The sequence below is a fragment of the Salvelinus alpinus genome, chromosome 30, assembly GCF_045679555.1.
Source record: "Salvelinus alpinus chromosome 30, SLU_Salpinus.1, whole genome shotgun sequence".
Lineage (NCBI taxonomy): Eukaryota > Metazoa > Chordata > Actinopteri > Salmoniformes > Salmonidae > Salvelinus > Salvelinus alpinus.
In genome coordinates, this window is record NC_092115.1 from 11045010 (window position 1) to 11067398 (window position 22389).

The following is a 22389-nucleotide window of genomic DNA, read 5'->3' on the forward strand; positions in this document are numbered from 1 at the left end:
CTCTCCCACTGCCGGCCCAGTTCCATCTCGCTCCATACTCTCCCACTGCCGGCCCAGTTCCATCTCGCTCCATACTCTCCCACTGCCGGCCACTGGGAAATTCCAACGAGATACTTCATATTTAAACATCCGGTGAAAGATCTCTCTCCTTGATTTATCTGTGCTCAAACAGTCTAATACATTCTTTGTGCTGCCAACCTAGGCTGTAAACACACACCCTAAGCCATGTGAATATTATATGAGGGGGCATGTACTTTGAAAACTTTTTGTTGTTATTTTGTTTTTCATTATTCCATGTCCAATTCTGACACAATAAAAAATATTTTTCTTTTTTTCAGAAACGAAAAACGAAAAACTTGCTGTTTTCCGTTTTTCAGGTCATCTTCTGAATTAAATAACCAGTGAACTGATGATACAGGATTACCATTCTCCTAGCAGCAGGACATTATAATGGCAGCATAATCGCTGTTTTTTTTTTTTTTTAATAAGAGTCTCCCTGCAAAGATATGCTAAACTTTGGAATATAGTGCAATACACCTGTTTTTCACAGCATTGCAACCACCTTTGAAAAAATTGATGGATAATTTTTAGATTGTATTATTGTTACCAGCATTTCTTTTGAAAGTTTACACATGTTGAAAGCTATTGTTAGCTATATTTCAATAAATACACTTTTAATAAAATACATATATATATGTTATTGGAATTACTCAATACACACACCGATACACACACACAGGACTATTGAAGGAATCTTATTTCAGTCAGAAAATGATATTTATACGAGTGTGTCACACCCTGGCCTTAGTTATCTTTGTTTTCATTATTATTTTAGTTAGTTCAGGGTGTGACATGGTGTAGTATGTGTTTTTGTATTGTCTAGGGTGTTGTATGGTTTAGGGGGTTAAGTAGAGTAGATGGTTTAGTGTTCAGTGTAGGTGTCTAGGAAAGTCTATGGTTGCCTGAATTGGTTCTCAATTAGAGACAGCTGGTTATTGTTGTCTCTGATTGGGAGCCATATTTAAGGCAGCCATAGGCTTTAGCTGGTTGTGGGTAATTGTCTATGTGTAGTGTTTGGGTCAGCACTATTTATATGTATAGCTTCACGGTCGTCAGTTTGTTATTTTGTTAGTTTGTGTATAGTTGTTCGTTTCTTGGTTTTTCTCTCTTCTTTAATAAAAGAAGATGTATTTTGCACACGCTGCGCCTTGGTCCAATCTCTCTCAAGAAGACGATCGTGACAGAGTGGGAAGATATACGACTTAAAAATAACTTATGTTGGCACAAGATGGTGGGAAAGTTTGAGCATAACTGATGAAATTACAATTAACGAAAACGTATGCTTAATTTTAATGTATAGAAATTCACAAATTCTACAGCACAATGGCAGAGTAATGTCTTAAGTGTAAAACTAATAATGACTCAATAATCCATGCCTTCTGGGAATCCTATAAAGTCACCAAATTATGGGGGGAGCTAGAACATTTTCTGTCAGAAGTGTTACATTGTAAACTTACTTTTAATCCGTCTGTTTGCATATTTCAAGACATGGCATATGAGGGTGTAGTGAGATACCCAATGGGCTGGACGATTCTCTTCTCATCACTCATCTTGAAAAAACGTAGGCTATACTAAATACTTGGAACTCAATCAATCCGCCATCATTAACACAATGGAAAAATCTAATGATTTATTATTTAAATATTATGGGCAACCGAAAAAAACGAACTGGTTCAATTTAAGGCCAAGTGGCAAACAATATGGATGGGGGTGTGAGCATCTGGCCAGATGAGATGTAGTCATTGTTTGTGTGCATCTGTAAGTTGTTGTTCGTATGTAGAAGTTTGTATCTGGAGTGAAAAAAATAGAAAAATGTATTTATTTTTAAAAATATATATAAAACATAAGGAATTACTCAATAGAGACTGCAAAACTTAAATGGGTCTCGTGCTGGGCAATGGGTTTAATACAGAGTACTAGTGACTCTTTCACTAAAAACAACAATAAAATGACCAAATTCGCAAAAGCTTTCTAGATAACCTCCAACGAATGACAGAATATCTCCCATTTGGCAAAATCGAGTTGACGATTATACAGATAGCAGATCAGCTCATGAATAACGGGGAGATGAAGAGTGGAAATAACAAGGTATCTTATCCCGGACCAACTCTGTTAAAAAAAATATCCATATGTACTCTCATACCGTTTGTAGATGACACACTATCTGGTGAAGCTCTCATATGGGCAGCAATACGAGACCGCGCAGAGAAGCGGGGGAAATGTTATAGCGGTATTTTGACATGCATAGGTGAGACGAGCTTTGATAGTCCAGTGCATACATTACAGAATAAAGTTAGGAATTTTAATGCGAGACAGGAGTCAGAATTTTGGTTTCCAGTGGGATTGGGACAATAGGAAAATAGCCTACGAAAGGCTATATAAGACTACTACAACAGTCAGCGGATAAATAATAGTTTTATGCTACATTATTGCATGTTAAATGTTTCTGTTCAGTGTTAGATGAGCAAACAAATAGATTAGCTACCACTTCCTCTTATCCAGCCAGGCAAAATCGAGTTAACGATTATACAGATAGCAGATCAGCTCATGAATAACGAGGAGATGAAGAGTGGAAATTGTTTAAATATCAAGGTATCTTAACGGAGACCAACTCTGTTTAAAAAAAATATTCATATGTTGTCACGTCTGCTCCTGCTCCCCTTCTCTGGCGCTCGAGGTCGCCAGTTACGCACACCTGTCACCGTCGTTACGCGCCAGCGCTTCATCGGACTCACCTGGACTCCATCGGGTCATTGATTGCCTCCCTTATATCTGTCACTTCCTCCGTTTCATTCCGGTCTCTGCATTGATGTTGTTTTGTTTCTCTTGTCCGTACGTTGTTCTGGTTTAGTTTCATGTGTATTTATTATTAAATCCTCATCCTGTACTTGCTTCCCGTCTCCCAGCGTCTGTAGTTACGGAACGGTTCCATATGTACTCTCATACCGTTTGTAAATGACACATTGTATGCTGAAGCTCTCATATGGGCAGCAATACGAGACCGCACAGAGAAGCGGGCGAAATGTTACAGCGGTATTTTGACATGCATAGGTGAGACGAGCTTTGATGGTGCAGCCTATGGATTACAGAGTAAAGTTAGGAATTTTCATGCGAGACCGGAGTCAGTATGTTGGGTTTCAGTTGGATAGGGACAATAGGAAAATAGCCCACGTTCTACATAAGGCTATATAAGACTACTACAACAGTCAGTAGATAAATAGTAATTGTATGCTACATTATTGCATGTAACCAAGGCTACTACGCTAGTGAAGAGCAAAATCCACTTGTATAAAATGCTAGCAAACTAGAATAAAGATGATCATTAAACTGAACTCAACTTTGCTAACGTTTCCACAGCCTAATTGTTACCAAATACCAAATATCCAAACGGAGATTCATTGAAAGCAAAGATCTGACCATGATTGATTTATCTAGAGTCCCCGAAGCTTGTCTCAAAGCAACGCGATGGTACTGTCCCAATCAAAACGGTGCTGAAGTTATAATCTAGGCGACCGACCACACAAGACTATTACTTTAAATTAGTATTGTATATGGTTGTATATGACATAACTAATGTGCGTTTTCCCCTCTGTGCTTTTTCTAGGCCCAATTGCTGTTTCCTCGTCTCCTCACTCCGCTGCCACCCGCCTCTCCCTTGTTGTTCTCAACATCAATATAAATCAATATAACCTACTGTTTTCTAGAAATCTGGCTTTTTTTTCGGGTTCTGGCTCAATTGATTTCTGTAATGTAGAACCAGGCCTGGGCACGGGCTTCAACTCACCGGGTTTGTGTCGGACCGGGATCGAATGTTCACTTCTGATGAGAACTTGAAACTGCATTCGGGTCTTGTGTCCCGTCCGGCAGTGTCAATTATGCGTGTGCTTTGAATTTATGGCGACTGTGTGAAACATATACACTAGGATAAAGTATTCCATGCTACAACCTGTCTGGATAATGTGATATCTTATTTTGGCCAATCTGCTGCTGGACATGTTGTGTATTTTGTGGAATTGCATTCGTGCGACAATTGGGGGAAAATGTAGTAATTACGTTTTTTTCCGGAAATGTGAAGATTTGTCCGGTGACAGTCCAAAGCCAGCAGCAAGCCGTGTAACACAGTCTCCCTGGAAATCACAATAGTTGGTTAGTAGAGACCCTACTGAATATTTCCCGCTACACTTTAACTGAGACAGGTGGAAAAGCCAATATTCTCAACATACCAGTGTCAACATAGTATTTTTTCATTATTTATATATATTTTTTAAAGCATATTTTTTATTTGTTCCATATCTTTTAAATTAGTTATTTACATTGCAATGTTTTGAAATACGGGCTGTTATTTTGAATGTTTTTCCTCATTACCATACGAACGTGACGTCACCGTTTGTGCTGCTGACAGATTACTAGTGGGTACACGCTCCCCCAACCGCACTGACGCACCTGTCGCTTGCCGCGCACACAGGTGTCGTCCCTGGCTGCTTGTATGTTGCAGGAGCTAGAGGAGAGGAGCACGCGAATTTGCTAAATCCAATAGTGGCGGGAAGATCATCTTCATGATGAGGACTGCATTGCTTTGTTTTGCTTTGGGGGTGATGCTGCGAGGAACTGAGGCGAAGGATGTAAGCATCATACCCTTTTAAAAATACATGTTTTTTTCCCACTGAATGTTCATGAAAAGGAAGGCTGTAAGGAAAGCTTATGGACAAATGTTTTTAGGGAAATGTAGGCTACATGAAAATGAAACGGGTTCACAGATTTAGCCTATATTAGTCCTGCATAACCTGCTGTCTTAAACATAGGTCCACGTTATCCGGGAATCTTGGGATGGCCCTACCCCATTGAAGTTTAAATGTAAAATGGTTAATGTAAGGGTTAGGTTCAGGTAAGGGTTAAGGTTAAGGTTAGGGTTAAGGTATGGGTTAATGTTAGGGTTAAGCGTAGGGACATCCCAAGGATCCCGGATTGACCATGTGCTAGCCTATGAAGAAGACTGTGGGGACTTGCTTTTCGTGTGTGATAATAGTTTGGCCTATGTCTGTCCTATACTGAACTTTAGATATTTGCTGTATTGATTCATTAATTTATTCACAGGCAGCTATATCATGCTGTATGCAATTTGTGTATTGGGCCTTTGGGAGACACTCTTAGAAAAAGTGTACTATCTAATAACCAAAAAAAGGGTTCTTCGGCTGTCCCCATAGCAGAACCCTTTGAAGAACCCTTGTGGGTTCCAGGTAGACCCCTTTTGCTTCCAAGTAGAACCGTTTTGGGTTCCATGTAGAACTCTTTCCACAGAGGGTTCGACATGGAACGCAAAAAGGGTTCTACCTGGAACCAGACTACGCATTGTAGCCTTCTAGGATGCCTATCCTATAGGGCTAGATACCCTGGCCAGGTGTAGGCCAACAACAGAAGGTTTAGTAGGCTATCAGGCTATATAGGCCAGAGGGTTTAACAGGCTACCAGGCTATATGGGCCATAAGGTTTAGCAGGCTACCAAGCTATATGGGCCATACGGTTTAGTAGGCTACCAGGCTATATATGCCAGAAGGTTTAGTAGGCTACCAGGCTCTATGAGCCATACGGTTTAGTAGGCTACCAGGCTCTATAGGCCAGAAAGTTTAGTAGGCTACCAGGCTATATAGGCCAGAGGGTTTAGTAGGCTACCAGGCTCTATAGGCCAGAAGGTTTAGTAGGCTACCAGGCTATATAGGCCAGAGGGTTTAGTAGGCTACCAGGCTATATAGGCCAGAGGGTTTAGTAAGCTACCAGGCTATATAGGCCAGAGGGTTTAGTAGGCTACCAGGCTATATAGGCCAGAAGTTTTAGTAGGCTACCAGGCTCTATGAGCCATACGGTTTAGTAGGCTACCAGGCTCTATAGGCTAGAATGTTTAGTAGGCTACCAGGCTCTATGGGCCAGAAGGTTTAGTAGGCTACCAGGCTCTATGGGCCAGAATGTTTAGTAGGCTACCAGGCTCTATGGGCCAGAAGGTTTAGTAGGCTACCAGGCTCTATGGGCCATACGGTTTAGTAAGCTACCAGGCTATATAGGCTAGAAGGTTTAGTAGGCTACCAGGCTCTACGGGCCAGAAGGTTTAGTAGGCGACCAGGCTCTATGGGCCAGAAGGTTTAGTAGGCTGCCAGGCTCTATGGGCCAGAAGGTTTAGTAGGCGACCAGGCTCTATGGGCCAGAAGGTTTAGTAGGCTGCCAGGCTCTATGGGCCGGTTTCCCAGAAACAGATTAGGCCTAGTCCTGGACTGAAAATCATGTTTAATGGAGACTGCTGTTTAGTCAAGGACTAGATTTAGACTTAATATCGTGTCTGGGAAACATGCCCTATGAGTGTCAGGTGTGAAGTAGACTCTGGTGTTTTCTCTTGTAAACAGGATTGGGGTCAAATTTAATTCTCTATATATATTTTTTTTTACATCCACATTAATTTAAATTCATCCCCTGAAATGATTATATTGGATTGGAACTGACCCCAAACCTGACAGCAAGGCCTCGTGTACCTCAGTAGGTCATTTATGATCAGAATGGTCATAAAACACATTTCTTATTAAGCTTTCATACACCCATAATAAAGCATACATAGATGTTTCATTAATAATTTATAAGCAAATGTCATATTAGGATTTGGAAAATAACCAGTTGAATGAAGACCTGTCACCCTAAGAAATAATGATTTATGAAGCATCTATGTAGGTCTTATGAAATATTTATGAAAAATTCAATAATCCTTTACAATATATGCTGCAATGAAAATGTGACCCTCTGAATTGGGGTTCTAAAGTTGGACGGTGGCCAAAAATATTAAGGTGTTTGTCAATTGCGGTCATTCTTATTCATGGATCGTAGAACACCTTTCAGAAACAATCAAATGATTTGGTGATATATTTGAACAAGACATTTTACCATAGCTTTAGAAAAATATTTACAGGATCAAACCTTTACCGGTCAAAATTTTTTAGAAGTCCTACACATTCAAGGGTTTTTCTTTATTTGTACTATTTTCTACATTTTAGAATAATAGTGAAGACATCAAAACTATAAAATATACCATATGGAATCACGTAGTAACCAAAAAAGTTTTAAACAAATCAAAAAATATGTTATATTTCAGATTCTTCAAATAGCCACCCTTTGCCTTGATGAAAGCTTTGCACACTCTTGGCATTCTCTCAACCAGCTTCACCTGGAATGATTTTCCAACAGTCTTGAAGGAGTTCCCACATATGATGAGCACTTGATGGTTGCTTTTCCTTCACTCTGCGGTCTGACTCATCCCAAACCATCTCAATTTGGTTGAGGTCGGGAGATTGTGGAGGCCAGGTCATCTGATGCAACACTCTATTACTCTCCTTCTTGGTAAAATAGCCCTTACACAGCCTGGAGGTGTGTTGGGTCATTTTCCTGTTGAAAAACAAATGATAGTCCCACTAAGCCCAAACCAGATGGGATGGCGTATCGCTGCAGAATGCTGTGGTAGCCATGCTGGTTAAGTGTGCCTTGAATTCTAAATAAATCACAGACAGTGTCACCAGCAAAGCATCCCCACACCATAACACCTCCTCCTCCATGCTTTACGGTGGGAAATACACATGCGGAGATCATTCGTTCACCTACACCGCGTCTCACAAAGACACGGCGGTTGGAACCAAAAATCTCCAATTTGGACTCCAGACCAAAGGACAAAATTCCACCGGTCTAATGTCCATTGCTCGTGTTTCTCGGCCCAAGCAAGTCTCTTCTTATTATTGGTGTCCTTAAGTAGTGGTTTCTTTGTAGCAATTCGACCATGAAGGCCTGATTCACACAGTCTCCTCTGAACAGTTGATGTTGAGATGTGTCTGTTACTTGAACTCTGTGAAACATTTATTTGGGCTGTAATCTGAGGTGCAGTTAATTGCCGATTTCTGAGGCTGGTAACTCTAATGAACTTATCCTCTGCAGCAGAGGTAACTCTGGGTCTTCCTTTCCTTTGGCGGTCCTCATGAGAGCCAGTTTCATCATAGCGCTTGATGGTTTTTGCGACTGCACTTGAAGAAACTTTCAAAGTTCTTGAAATGTTCCGTATTGACTGACTTTCATGTCTTAAAGTAATGATGGAATGTAATTTCTCTTTGTTTATTTGAACTGTTCTTGCCATAATATGGACTTAGTCTTTAACCAAATAGGGCTATCTTCTGTATACCCCCCCCCCCCCCCTGCCTTGTGACAACACAACTGGCTCAAACGCATTAAGAAGGAAAGAAATTCCACAAATTCACAAGGCACACCTGGTAATTCAAATGCATTCCAGGTGACTACCTCATGAAGCTGGTTGAGAGAATGCCAAGAGTGTGCAAAGCTGTCTTTAAGGCAAAGGGTGGCTACTTTGAAGAATCTGAAATATAAAATATATTTTGATTTGTTTAACACTTTTTTGGTTACTACATGATTCCATATGTGTTATTTCATAGTTTTGACGTCTTCACTATTATTCTACTATGTAGAAAATAGTAAAAAATTAAGAAATACCCTTGAATCAGTAGGTGTTCTAAAACCTTTGACCGGTAGTGTAAATAACATACATTTTTCTGTTTCTTGGACTTATTGCACCCGTTACTGAAATAGTTGTTCCAGTTTAGATGGTTAAAGTAGAATTATATTTTAATGATAACATATTTGCTTAGGATCTGACTTGACGAAGGCCACAGGATGGAAAATGGAGGACTGCAACAACCATGTCTCTGTCACTAACAAAAACAGTCATGGGAAGTAACTCTACAATTCACTCGAAAGGCAAGGCACTCTGGGAAATATGCAAATAAGGCTTTACACTAAGTGGTGTGTTAATTGAACACTGAAAAGTGTGGGCCCATATGGACACAGGACCAGTATTAAATTTAACACTGTGTTGATTCAACACTGGAGAATTTGCTGTGTGGCTATGTGGATGTTTGGTGTAGCTCACTTCACTCGTCCCAACGTTCTAGTAAATTTCCTTTCATGTAAAGTAAGTCAGTGTCTCACAAACATGCAATCTGCTAAAAGCTATTAAAGATGAACACACTGTACTTAATGTCTTGATCTGGCTTGAAACGTCGTGTTTATACACCGGTGGTCCACGATGTTTGCGTTGATGTGCAAACAGCGTCCATCGTGTGGATGGGCCGGTAAACAGACGTGTGCGAGTCCCAGTGTGTTTGTTTGTGGTGCCATAAGTACACTGGGACTTGAGTGTTTTCACCTGTCCATACTAGGTCAAGTTTGAGGGGGTCAACAAGTGCCTTTTGGGGAACACAGGAAGGAGGATGGTACAGTATGCGTGTGTTTAGTCTGAGTATGGGGGACACTTACAGTATACTGCTTTCACAAAGGATTTATGGTATTTTGCCTGTAAAAAAAATTGGCCAACCTATGTTACGGGTCTGTGCAGCCATGAATTCAATAGTTGGTTATTTTGTTAATTAAACAGACAAGACACACCTACCCGATCACATTCAACACACATATTTAATAGTAAGAATTTAATGAAATGTAACAGAATAAAATACAACAAATGTTTTTCTCACACAACTTGTGTCACAAGAACGTGTGGAACCACTGTCATATAAAAAAAAAAGGGTCCATTTGAAAGAGAGCGCATGCTTTTTCTATCCAGGTTTATTCTCTTTCCTACCCTCACTACGCTTCGTTGGGGAGCAGACGTAGGGTCTTAACTTCATCACGCAGTGGCGGTCGATGCCGTTTAAGATGAGATGACACATTTTCATTTTTTTTCATGAGCATGGCCTTATTTCTATTAGATCATATCGGATGACTGTCATTCATATTCCATTCACCCAGTTCAATGGAACATCGATAAGTTTAGGCTACTACATGATACTCAAATGTTCCTTATACCCATCATGAGGTTGCTACAACCTAGCCTATAGTATGAATGAAAATTTACAATGTAGGTGCACACAGGGATGCCTGCCTGGAGTGTCAGATGGCAAGTGTTTATACTTTTGGGACAATTTCAGCTCAGTCATGTGCTGTAAGGACAAACGCTGGGAGGCGAGTAGCAAGTACAGGGAGTGAATATTTAATGAATAAACAGGCAGGAAACAAAACACGAACAGCGTCTGGACAAGGGACACATAACGACATTAATGCTGACTCGGGAAAGAAACTGAGGAAGTGACAAATATAGGGGAGGTAATTAATAACGTGATGGAGTCCAGGTGAGTCTGATGAAGTGCTGATGTGCGTAACGATGGTGACAGGTGTGCGTAATGATAAGCAGCCTGGCGACCTCGAGTGCCAGAGAGGGGGAGTGGGAGCAGACGTGACAGTACCCCCCCCCCCCCCCTGAGGCATTGGAGCCTGCTTCGGCAGCGGCAACCGGACGCGGCATCACCAACAAAAACAAAAAACTCCCTGATGCTTCAAATTGTGGAGTCAGCATTCTGTAAGGACAGAGGCTGGGAGACGAGAAGCAGGGAGAGAATGTTTAATGAATAAACAAACAGGAAAAAAAAACACGAACAGTGTCTGGACAAGGGACACATTACATAATATAATGTTGACTCGGGAAAGTGGCAGATATAGGGGAGGTAATTAATAACGTGATGGAGTCCACTTGAGTCTGATGAAGCCCAGCTATGCGTAACGATGGTGACAGGTGTGCGTAATGATAAGCAGCCTGGCGACATTGAGTGCCAGAGAGGGGGAGCGGGAGCAGACGTAACATGTGCAGCAAAAGTATTTGACTGACAACAAACACAATTAGAATCAAGGTCCGAGGTCAAGGACAGCACATGAAATGAAGGGAGGGATGGGGAGAGGAAGCTACTGCTAATATTGTGCTTTCATACTGAAAGTATGTCATACTGACTTGTGCTTTCTGACCTGACCAGGAAGACCTCCTGTTTTTAGTCTTCCTCCAGTATCGTGTTCCTGTACAGCAGATCTGTAGAACCAGGATTTATTCCTATAACACCAGACCTGTAGGGCCAGGATTTATTCCTGGTCATCTAACCTGACCAGGAAGACCTCCTGTTTTTAGTCTTCCTCCAGTGGTCATTGGACAGTTCGGGGTCAGATGGGACATTATCCTGAAGGAGATCAGATAGTACTTTATTAATCCACCAGAGGGGATATTTGATTGCACCAGCGAATACATACATCACCAATAAATTCACAATAAAAACACAACAAGGACAGATAGACACTAAAAGCAGCACATCATCAATGAATATAAAAAGTGTTCACGGTAAAAAGCCTCATAGGAGCATATGGTGAAAAGCATAGCCATATAGTGTCTGTAGCCAAATAGTGTCTGTTGCCATATAGTGTCTGTAGCCTGGAGTGGCAGATGGGAAGTGTTTATACTTTTGGCACAATTTCAGCTCAGTCAGGTGCAGCAAAAGTATTTAACTAAAAACAAACTATTTGTATCCATGTCCAAGGCCAAGGACAGCACATGAAATGAGGGGAGGGATGGGGAGAGGAGGCTACTGCTAATATTGTGCTTTCATACTGAAGAATGTCCAAACTTTGGAACTCCCCATTCCATTCTTCCACTTTAACCTGTACACTCATCATGATACTACAACATGTTTGAAAACCCCTTATGAGATATTCAGAGTTAGATATTGGATTCATCTAGACATTATACAGACACTATATGTCTGTAGCCATATAGTGTCTGTAGCCATATAGCGTCTGTAGCCATATAGCGTCTGTAGCCATATAGTGTCTGTAGCCATATAGTGTCGGTAGCCATATAGTGTCGGTAGCCATATAGTGTATATAGCCATTTGGTGTCTGTAGCCATTTGGTGTCTGTAGCCATATAGTGTCTGTAGCCATATAGTGTATATAGCCATTTGGTGTCTGTAGCCATATCGCGTCTGTAGCCATATAGCGTCTGTAGCCATACAGCGTCTGTAGCCATACAGCGTCTGTAGCCATATAGTGTCTGTAGCCATATAGCGCCTGTAGCCATATAGCGTCTGTAGCCATATAGCGTCTGTAGCCATATAGTGTCTGTAGCCATATAGCGTCTGTAGCCATAAAGCGTCTGTAGCCATATCGTGTCTGTAGCCATACAGTGTCTGTAGCCATATAGCATCTGTAGCCATATAGTGCCTGTAGCCATATAGCGTCTGTAGCCATATAGTGTCTGTAGCCATATAGTGTCTGTAGCCATATAGCGTCTGTAGCCATATAGCGTCTGTAGCCATATAGCACCTGTAGCCATATAGTGTCTGTAGCCATATAGTGCCTGTAGCCATATAGCGTCTGTAGCCATATAGTGTCTGTAGCCATATAGTGTCTGTAGCCATATAGCGTCTGTAGCCATATAGCGTCTGTAGCCATATAGCGTCTGTAGCCATATAGTGTCTGTAGCCATATAGCGTCTGAAGCCATACAGCGTCTGTAGCCATATAGCGTCTGTAGCCATATAGCGTCTGTAGCCATATAGCGTCTGTAGCCATATAGCGTCTGTAGCCATATAGCGTCTGTAGCCATATAGAGTCTGTAGCCATATAGCGTCTGTAGCCATAAAGCGTCTGTAGCCATATAGCGTCTGTAGCCATATAGCGTCTGTAGCCATATAGCGTCTTTAGCCATATAGCGTCTGTAGCCATATAGCGTCTGTAGCCATATAGCGTCTGTAGCCATATAGTGTATGTAGCCATATAGTGTCTGTAGCTGTAGCCATATAGTGTCTGTAGACATATAGCGTTGGTAGCCATATAGTGTCTGTAGCCATATAGTGTCTGTAGCCATAAAGCGTCTGTAGCCATATAGTGTCTGTAGCCATATAGCGTCTGTAGCCATATAGTGTCTGTAGCCATATAGTGTCTGTAGCCATATAGCGTCGGTAGCCATATAGTGGCTGTAGCCATATAGCGTCGGTAGCCATATAGTGTCTGTAGACATATAGCGTCGGTAGCCATATAGCATCTGTAGCCATATAGTGTCTGTAGCCATATAGTGTCTGTAGACATATAGTGTATATAGCCATTTGGTGTCTGTAGCCATAAAGCGTCTGTAGCCATATAGTGTCTGTAGCCATATAGTGTCTGTAGCCATATAATGTCTGTAGCCATATAGCGTCGGTAGCCATATAGTGGCTGTAGCCATATAGCGTCGGTAGCCATATAGTGTCTGTAGCCATATAGCGTCTGTAGCCATATAGTATCTGTATCCATATAGTGTCTGTAGACATATAGCGTCTGTAGCCATATAGCGTCTGTAGCCATATAGCGTCTGTAGCCATATAGCGTCTGTAGCCATATAGCGTCTGTAGCCATATAGTGTCTGTAGCCATATAGTGTCTGTAGCCATATAGCGTCTGTAGCCATATAGAGTCTGTAGCCATATAGCGTCTGTAGCCATAAATCGTCTGTAGCCATATAGCGTCTGTAGCCATATAGCGTCTGTAGCCATATAGCGTCTTTAGCCATATAGCGTCTGTAGCCATATAGCGTCTGTAGCCATATAGCGTCTGTAGCCATATAGTGTATGTAGCCATATAGTGTCTGTAGCTGTAGCCATATAGTGTCTGTAGACATATAGCGTTGGTAGCCATATAGTGTCTGTAGCCATATAGTGTCTGTAGCCATAAAGCGTCTGTAGCCATATAGTGTCTGTAGCCATATAGTGTCTGTAGCCATATAGTGTCTGTAGCCATATAGCGTCGGTAGCCATATAGTGGCTGTAGCCATATAGCGTCGGTAGCCATATAGTGTCTGTAGCCATATAGCGTCTGTAGCCATATAGTGTCTGTATCCATATAGTGTCTGTAGACATATAGCGTCTGTAGCCATATAGCGTCTGTAGCCATATAGCGTCTGTAGCCATATAGCGTCTGTAGCCATCACACTGCCAGGCTCCAGCAGATACTGTGGAGGGGGTTCACCTAAAGTTAGTTCACCTAAATGGTGTAATAAGTAACGTAACATATTATCTGTTGATCATGGGAGTCAAGGGAAACCCACTGGCCAAAAACTGGTTGAATCAACATGGAAAACTGAATTGGATTTTTTTTTTAAGTCCTCAGTGTAAGAGAATTCACTTTCTTTTGACCTAAATCCAATGGCATGGTGAATTGTTGATTTCACGATGAATTCACGTAAGTTGACAACAACCAATTGTGAATTAAAACTAGAAATTGAACTGATGTCTGTGCCAAGTGGGAGGTTTTATGGCTTTCACAATTATTTATTACTGTTGTTGTGGGCCAACGAATGGGCTATGATAGCATGTCCTATCTTCCACACTACCTTTTCCCATGAGAAGCAGCACCAGATAATTATTCTCCTAGTCTTGTTTTCTCCTAAGAAAGATGTTTCCTAAGACACAAGGTCACATTTGTGTGTGTGTGATAAGGAGAGAGAGAGAGAGAACGAGAGAGAGACAAAAGCTTGCAAGAAAGGCATTTCATTGTACCTGTGCACGCGACATTAAAACTTGAAACTTGATTAGATACACTACAGCCATATATTGGACACTTATGATCATGACAGATAAACCTCATACTATTATTGAACATCATTTCCAACTGAACAAGTTGTGGCCAAACCGGGGCCTGTACAGCTACGTGGTTGCAGGCTTTAGTCCCAGCCCAGCATTAGTACATGATTCAATCGATCAATTAGCTGTATCAGGGCAGGAACAAAAGTAACCATTGGGAAATTCAAATCAAATCAAATTTTATTTATCACATGCGCCGAATACAACAGGTGTGTAGACCTTACAGTGAAATGCTTACTTACAAGCCCTTAACCAACAAAGAAGTTAAAAAATAAAAAGTGTTAAATAAAAAGTAGATAAGTAAAAAATAAATGAAAATGATCTATATAAATAGGGCACCTATAAGAAGTAGCCTTTATACATACAGTAGAAAAGCAAAAATATCTTGACTTGCTGTCCTCTGATACTTAGTTATTTAGGGCTGAGTGGTGACGTGAGCACTAGAGGTGTGGCCAGACCATAGAGAACCTATTCAATTAAACCCTGAAAGTCCCAGAATGGGTTGAAAATGGCAGCCATATTGGTCTGGGAGAAATCCAAACAGTCTAATTGGAATGAATGGCAGTAGAAGCCTCTACTCTAAAAAGGCATATGATATATCAGAACTTGTGTAATTGAATTATTGTCAACCTAATACATTTTTTTATATAATTATAAATACATACTTATATGGGTTTTATACACACTTTCTGTACAGTATAAATATGTAAACAGAACATAAATGTCTCAATTTTAGTTTTCTTGGAAAGCTGTGAGTGCTATTAAATTATACAATATCAGTGTTTGTTGTATTTACAACTTGTCCAAGTCCTGTCATCAACTGAATGACTGTGGGTTGACTGCATTGTTTGAATGGAATGTTGGCATATTGGCAGTTAATTTGAAAAAATGTATGGAATCATTCCTCTAAAACTGGCTATCTAGCTAACAAACATACAATGGGCCTCCCGGGTGGTGCAGTGGTCTAAGGCACTGCATCGCAGTTGCTAGCTGTGCCACTAGAGATCCTGGGTTCGAGCCCAGGCTCTGTCTTAGCCGGCTGCGACTGGGAGACCCATGGGGCGGCGCACAATTGGCCCAGCGTCGTCCGGGTTAGGGAGGGTTTGGCCGGCAGGGATATCCTTGTCTCATCGTGCACTAGCGACTCCTGTGGTGGGCCGGGTGCAGTGCACGCTTACCAGGTCACCGGGTGTTTCCTCTGACACTTTGGTGCGGGTTGCCGGGTTGGATGTGCATTGTGTCAAGAAGCAGTGCGGCTTGGTAGGGTTGTGTTTCGGAGGACGACCTTTGCCTCTCCTGAGTCCGTGCAGCGATGAGACAAGACTGTAACTACTACCAATTGGGGAGATAAAAGGGGGTAAAAAATAATAATAATTTTCAAACATGCAGTGCAGATAAATTCTTCAAATTCATTATTATACAGCACTGGCAAACCATGGTTGACCTTAATCAAATCAAACTTTATTGGTCACATAAACGTGTTTAGCAGATGTTATTGCGGGTGTTGCGAAATGTGTTTGTGTTTCTAGCTCCGACAGTGCTATCTAACAAGTAATACAATTTCACAACATATACCCAGGATATATGGAACGGAATTAAAAATATATAAATATATGGACGAGCAGCATAGACAAGATACAGTAGAATATCCAGTAGAATATCCCATCATCAGAAGGTTAATGTTCATTCCAGTATTCCTAATTCTATTGGCCAGACAAGGTCTTCATCTGCTTGTTGTTATGTAGGGCTGTTATGTAGGGTTGTTATGTAGGGTTGTTATGTACTGTTATGTAGGGTTGTTATGCACTCTCTACCTCCCACCAATTTGGGCGCATTCATTGTTTCATTATTTACATGTTTCATTATTTAAATGTATTTGCCCTTTGTTTGTTAAATATTTATCAATTCCCCGCTAAACAGCTCACCAGTAATTCATTTACTGTTTAATCCTTCTAATTTCCTAGTAACATTACTAGATATCTAGAACATAGTGGTTACATCGGTCATTTATGTTCATTCATTCATTTCAATCACATTATTTACCATTCAAATTTTCTCGGAGTGGACACATTGTTTGTGAGCTCTGCAAACAATGCTACATTTGTGGGAAATATGTTTTTGGTTTATTTTATTCCATTGAAGGGTTTTTCTGCAAATCTACTTCAATTTATTTTGTTTGAGCTACACAGTCATACTTTTAACTTTGAAAAATTCGGTTTTACGTCTAACAGAATGGATATTGAGTTCATTATCGTTTCTCCACTGAAGGTGTTTCTGTGCTGGGTTTTTAAAAACATTTGCCAGCTATAATGAGTGTGTTGTTTTTTTCTAGTGTGCGTGTACTGGGAAGTCCATGTGTCACTGTGAAGGAGTTAAAGGCAATAAGGTAACCAGAACACCAGCACACAGCTTTGAGACTGTATTGATTTAGAATCAATCAATTTCATACTACATTATTTATGCTTCATGATCACTGTTATTTCTCCCCATGATCTACACACACACACACACACACACACACACACACACACACACACACACACACACACACACACACACACACACACACACACACACACACACACACACACACACACACACACACACACACACACACACACACACACACACACACACACACACACACACACACACACAGGGAGAAAGGGGTTGTGCAGGAGAGATGGGTCCACCTGGGTCGGTTGGGCATCCAGGCTCAGAGGGTCACCCTGGACCAGTGGGGCCAAAGGTAAGGTGTCTGTTGTCATTCTTTACTGTCCTTTCCTAGGAAGTGTAGAACTTGCCCTTAACACACAGATCTAGGATCAGATCCCCCATTCCTTAACCATCAGGGGGGTGAACAACTGTCTGACCTTGTTTCAGTGGTTTCTAACATCTCCCCTGTTTCATACCATGTTCCAAAACCAATTTAACACACGGATGTTGTTCTGACTGAATTGTACATATTAGTGTGCAGAGACTTTTTCCTTCCTTCATTGCTACTACTGTGAATGACCTAGTCACTTCTGTAACTACAGTCACTAATAGTTACTACTACTGCACCTTCTTTCTGTTACGGAACCCAATAATTAGCCTACAGATAATGTTGCACTCACTTTGTCTAGGGGTCTTAGGCCTTGTTAACTGGTCAGTAACCTAATTTAAGATGTGCATCTATGTTAGAAATCAGTCTATGTGCCCAGGGAGACAATACATGTACAAAAAATAAAAATAAAAAAGACATGCCCCAAACTAAAGACAAAAACAAACAAAAGGCCTCATGGCCACCAAACTAACCAAGCAGCCTTACAGCTTACCAGCTGCTACTATGACTGACCATCACCTTCATTGGCAGCACCTGATGTGCTTATCAACAAGGCTCAGCATTTGGACAAGGTTGCTGCTGCCCCCTGGGGGATGGAGTGTGGAAGTGTATCCTGTCAATATGTTTGCCTAACTGTGCGCTAACACGACACTGCCCACTACATAACAGTATCATGAAAAATACTTTGATACAAGCAAGCACACCATTTTTCTTCAGGAAATTAAGTTTTTATAGTTTGAATTACTAGCTATCACAACATGCTCCTGACCCTCCTGATGTATTTAAAGTTTAAATGGCGATTCTACTGTAATTACAATAGGCTACATCAACATTAGTTTCCATTCATACAAAGCGTGTCGGGTAAATTTCCACAGTAGATTTGTGGTGGTAAAAGAGGAAATCCATCATTTCTATTGTACGGAGAACTTGTCAAATAGATAAATCCCTCTTAGTCTGTTCAAAAAGGACTAAGTTGTTTTCCGGTGATAATACCAACCAAGGCGAACATATCTCAAAAGACTTTGGTTGCAAGCCGGACTAAGGTAACAACAACATAATATTTTAGGGAATGATAATTAGGTGACAAATAATGGTTTCAGAGACATAAAGGAAGAGGCGAAGCAGGATGGATAGCTGGGCCCGATATGTATCTTCTTCAGCAGGTGGCGTATTTGTCGCTCACAAAGCGAGGAGTTTTTGTATGGAGGTCAATGAGAGAGTGTTGAATTTGGTTAACAAAAGATGTAATGGCTTATTTGCTACGTGTGGCTTATTTAATCAAATACATGTTTTGTAATGCTTAGGTTGTTATGAGTGTAATCGTATACGTAGGAAATACGTTGCAGACGCACAAATATATACCCCCAAGACATTTTTAGGGGGGGGGGTATGATATTTATGCCTCTGTAACTTTCTCACTCATCATTATTCACGATTCATTCAGGATTATCTGTAACCATGGTAGCATCCACATTAGAAGTGTTTAGAAACATGTTATATTCTTATTTACAATAAAAGTGACAAAATACATAATTTACCATTCATTTCTATTGGGCACAAAATAATCTGAAACACAACCTAAACAAACAGCAAATTCTTCCAACAAATGTGTAGAGTCACACACTTGATGTAGTCATTGCGTGCTATGAATATGGAACCAAATACTTAACTTTTTACTAATTTAATACACATATAAGTGAATTTGTCCCAATGCTTTTGGCCCCCTAAAATGCAGGGACTATGCACAAAAGGTGTTGTCATTTCTTAACAGTTCACCCAATTTGGATGAAAATGAAAGCTGACAGTTTGCACTTTAACCTCGTCGTCATTTCAAATCCAAAGTGCTGGAGTACAACAACAACAACAAAATGTGTCAATGTCTCAACACTTTTAGAGCTCACTGTGTGTCTATCGGATTCCAAAAACAACAATGTCAATGTTTTGGTTGAACAAGAAACCACCAGCAGAACACATCAGATGTCTAAAGAAACCGTCCTCCACAATAGTGCTGTGGACAAGGCCTTACAGAGTGAGAACGGGCACCTGAACCTGTTCCTCCGCCTCTTTCTCAGCCTCACACTGGAGTCTAATCAGACTCACTTACGAGGCCTTCTGAAAACAAAAAAGGAGGCAACTGACAAAATCAATGAGGAAGCAGTCAAGTACGTCAAGGAGAAGATCAGGGAGAATCCCTCCAGAAAGGTGAATCAATCTGTACCACTGTCTGAATTAACTAAAAGACCATTCTCTAGTGGAGGAGATCCAAAGCTACCTGAGCTCAGGAAGTCTCTCAAAAGCCAAACTGTCACCTGGACAGTGGTCACCTCTGGTCCCTGTGTTACTGACTTCAGAAGAGGAGCTGGATGTGTTTTACCTGAATACATACTCTAGATCAGAGGAAGCTCTTCTTCGGTTGCTGCCAGTGGTCAAAGCCTCCAGAACAGCTCTGTAAGTATAAAGATTAAAAAATATATGTAATAATTTTCTCTTCCTCCCATTCTACACCAGATTAGCTTGTCATTTGTCAGTTAGCTTGCAATTTTCACCTGGAGACCATGTTGATCCAATCAGGGAGATAGTGTATGACGTTCAATCTCCATTTCTCTGTGAAAAATCTTGCCAATAGTATCAATCAACACACTGCATCTGACACTGTGTGTGTGTGTGACCATATTGTTTTGTCCATTGTCTAGGCTGAATGGATGTAACCTCTCAAAGCGATTCTGTGAAGCGTTAGTGTCAGTTCTCAGCTCTAAATCCGCACACCTGAGAGAGCTGGACCTGAGTGACAACAACCTGTGAGATTCAGGAGTGCAGCTGATCTTTGCTGGACTTGGGGATCCTCACTGTAAACTAGAGAAACTGAGTTCAGTATTCTCCCACATGGCAGTGTTTCCTCTGTATTCCTCTATATATTTCAGTGTAAACTTAAATGAGTAACACTAAATATAAAGTATGTAGAAAAGATAATGATACATTTTTAAACAAGATCATCTTTGATAACTAACAATCACCAAAATAAAAACTAGACAGTCAGGGAGAATCTAAAATTCCAAAGATGTCATGGCATGGGACCCCTATTGATTTTGTTATGTTTGAGTCACTCAGATAGCATAAGAACACGGCATAAGACATGGTAAAATGTGTAGAATTGCAGGAAATTAGCTTTAAAACTGTAACATTTTCTCTCCGCCCCATGTCAAAATGTGTAGAATTGCAGGAAATTAGCTTTAAAACTGTAACATTTTCTCTCCGCCCATGTCAAAATGTGTAGAATTGCAGGAAATTAGCTTTAAAACAAGGTGACTTCATAGTAAAACGATGGTTGACATGGTGGGTTGTACTTGGAATAAGAGAGTACAAATCAGTCTATTTCTGAGTGTGGAAGGCTTTCTGCAGGTTGTCATTCTGTTTGGTCACAGAGGAAGGCTGTGGTTTTCTGGCTTCAGCACTGAAGTCAAACCAGTCACTGATGAAGCTGGATCTGAGCTACAATCACCCAGGAGACTCCTGGAGTGAAGATATTTTCTACTGTGCTGGAAGATCCGCACTGTAAACTCAAGAAACTCAGGTAGAATCGCATCTGTTAGTAATACAGCCCTTATAGTTCCCAAACTTACAACACTTTTACCTGAATTTATCCCTAAACGTAATTCCAGGTTGCAGTATTCCAAAATAGCTTTGAATGAAATGCCATCAAATATATTTCAAATGTTACTTATTTTAGGCAGGTTAGTAGTGGAAAGATTGAGCAGATAGTTTTGTATTGTTTGTGAACAGACAAAAATATGCCGTCTGAGTTCAGTGTGGACCATAATGCTAACAGTGTGGACCATAATGCTAACAGTGTGGACCATAATGCTAACAGTGTGGACCATAATGCTAACAGTGTGGACCATAATGCTAACAGTGTGGACCATAATGCTGACAGTGTGGACCATAATGCTAACAGTGTGGACTATAATGCTGACAGTGTGGACCATAATGCTAACAGTGTGGGCCATAATGCTAACAGTGTGGACCATAATGCTAACAGTGTGGACCATAATGCTAACAGTGTGGACCATAATGCTGACAGTGTGGGCCATAATGCTAACAGTGTGGGCCATAATGCTAACAGTGTGGGCCATAATGCTGACAGTGTGGACCATAATGCTAACAGTGTGGGCCATAATGCTAACAGTGTGGGCCATAATGCTAACAGTTGGGACCATAATGCTGACAGTGTGGACCATAATGCTGACAGTGTGGACCATAATGCTAACAGTGTGGGCCATAATGCTAACAGTGTGGACCATAATGTTGACAGTGTGGACCATAATGCTGACAGTGTGGACCATAATGCTAACAGTGTGGGCCATAATGCTAACAGTGTGGACCATAATGTTGACAGTGTGGACCATAATGCTGACAGTGTGGACCATAATGTTGACAGTGTAGACCATAATGCTAACAGTGTGGACCATAATGTTGACAGTGTGGACCATAATGCTGACAGTGTGGACCATAATGTTGACAGTGTGGACCATAATGCTGACAGTGTGGACCATAAGGCTAACAGTGTGGACCATAAGGCTAACAGTGTGGACCATAAGGCTAACAGTGTGAACCATAAGGCTAACAGTGTGGACCATAATGCTGTGTGTTATTTGAAATCAGCACTTGAGAAATGTAAGTCTTGGTTGTAACAACTACAGCTTCCCAAACAATTATAGTCACTTATTAAACATAAAGTTCTTATACTATAAAAGTCTACATTTTTAGATGGAATATGAAGAAAAACAAAATGTTGGGCATTATTCACTCATTATCCAAAACCGTATTTATGACCTTTTATAAATGATGGTGATCAGTTTTTGTGTCTTCATCAGATGCGTGTGAGTTGACACTGGACCCCAACACAGCGTCTCTCTGTCTGAGGAGAACAGAAATGTGACACGGATAGAAGAGGAGCAGCCCTATCCTGATCACCCAGACAGCCCTATC

The 22389-nt window shown here is 40.9% G+C and overlaps 1 protein-coding gene across 1 annotated transcript in view; it reads left to right on the forward strand.

Annotated features, from left to right (window-relative positions):
- The first annotated feature begins 4482 nt into the window (after window positions 1-4482).
- LOC139559949 (collagen alpha-5(IV) chain-like) overlaps window positions 4483-22389 on the forward strand; it is a 72332-nt gene continuing 54425 nt past the window's right edge. Inside the window, exons 1-3 of the mRNA XM_071376428.1 lie at window positions 4483-4682; window positions 16912-16965; window positions 17239-17328. Coding sequence (XP_071232529.1) covers window positions 4617-4682; window positions 16912-16965; window positions 17239-17328 — 210 coding nt within the window. The 5' untranslated portion in view covers window positions 4483-4616. The remainder of the gene's footprint in view (window positions 4683-16911; window positions 16966-17238; window positions 17329-22389) is intronic.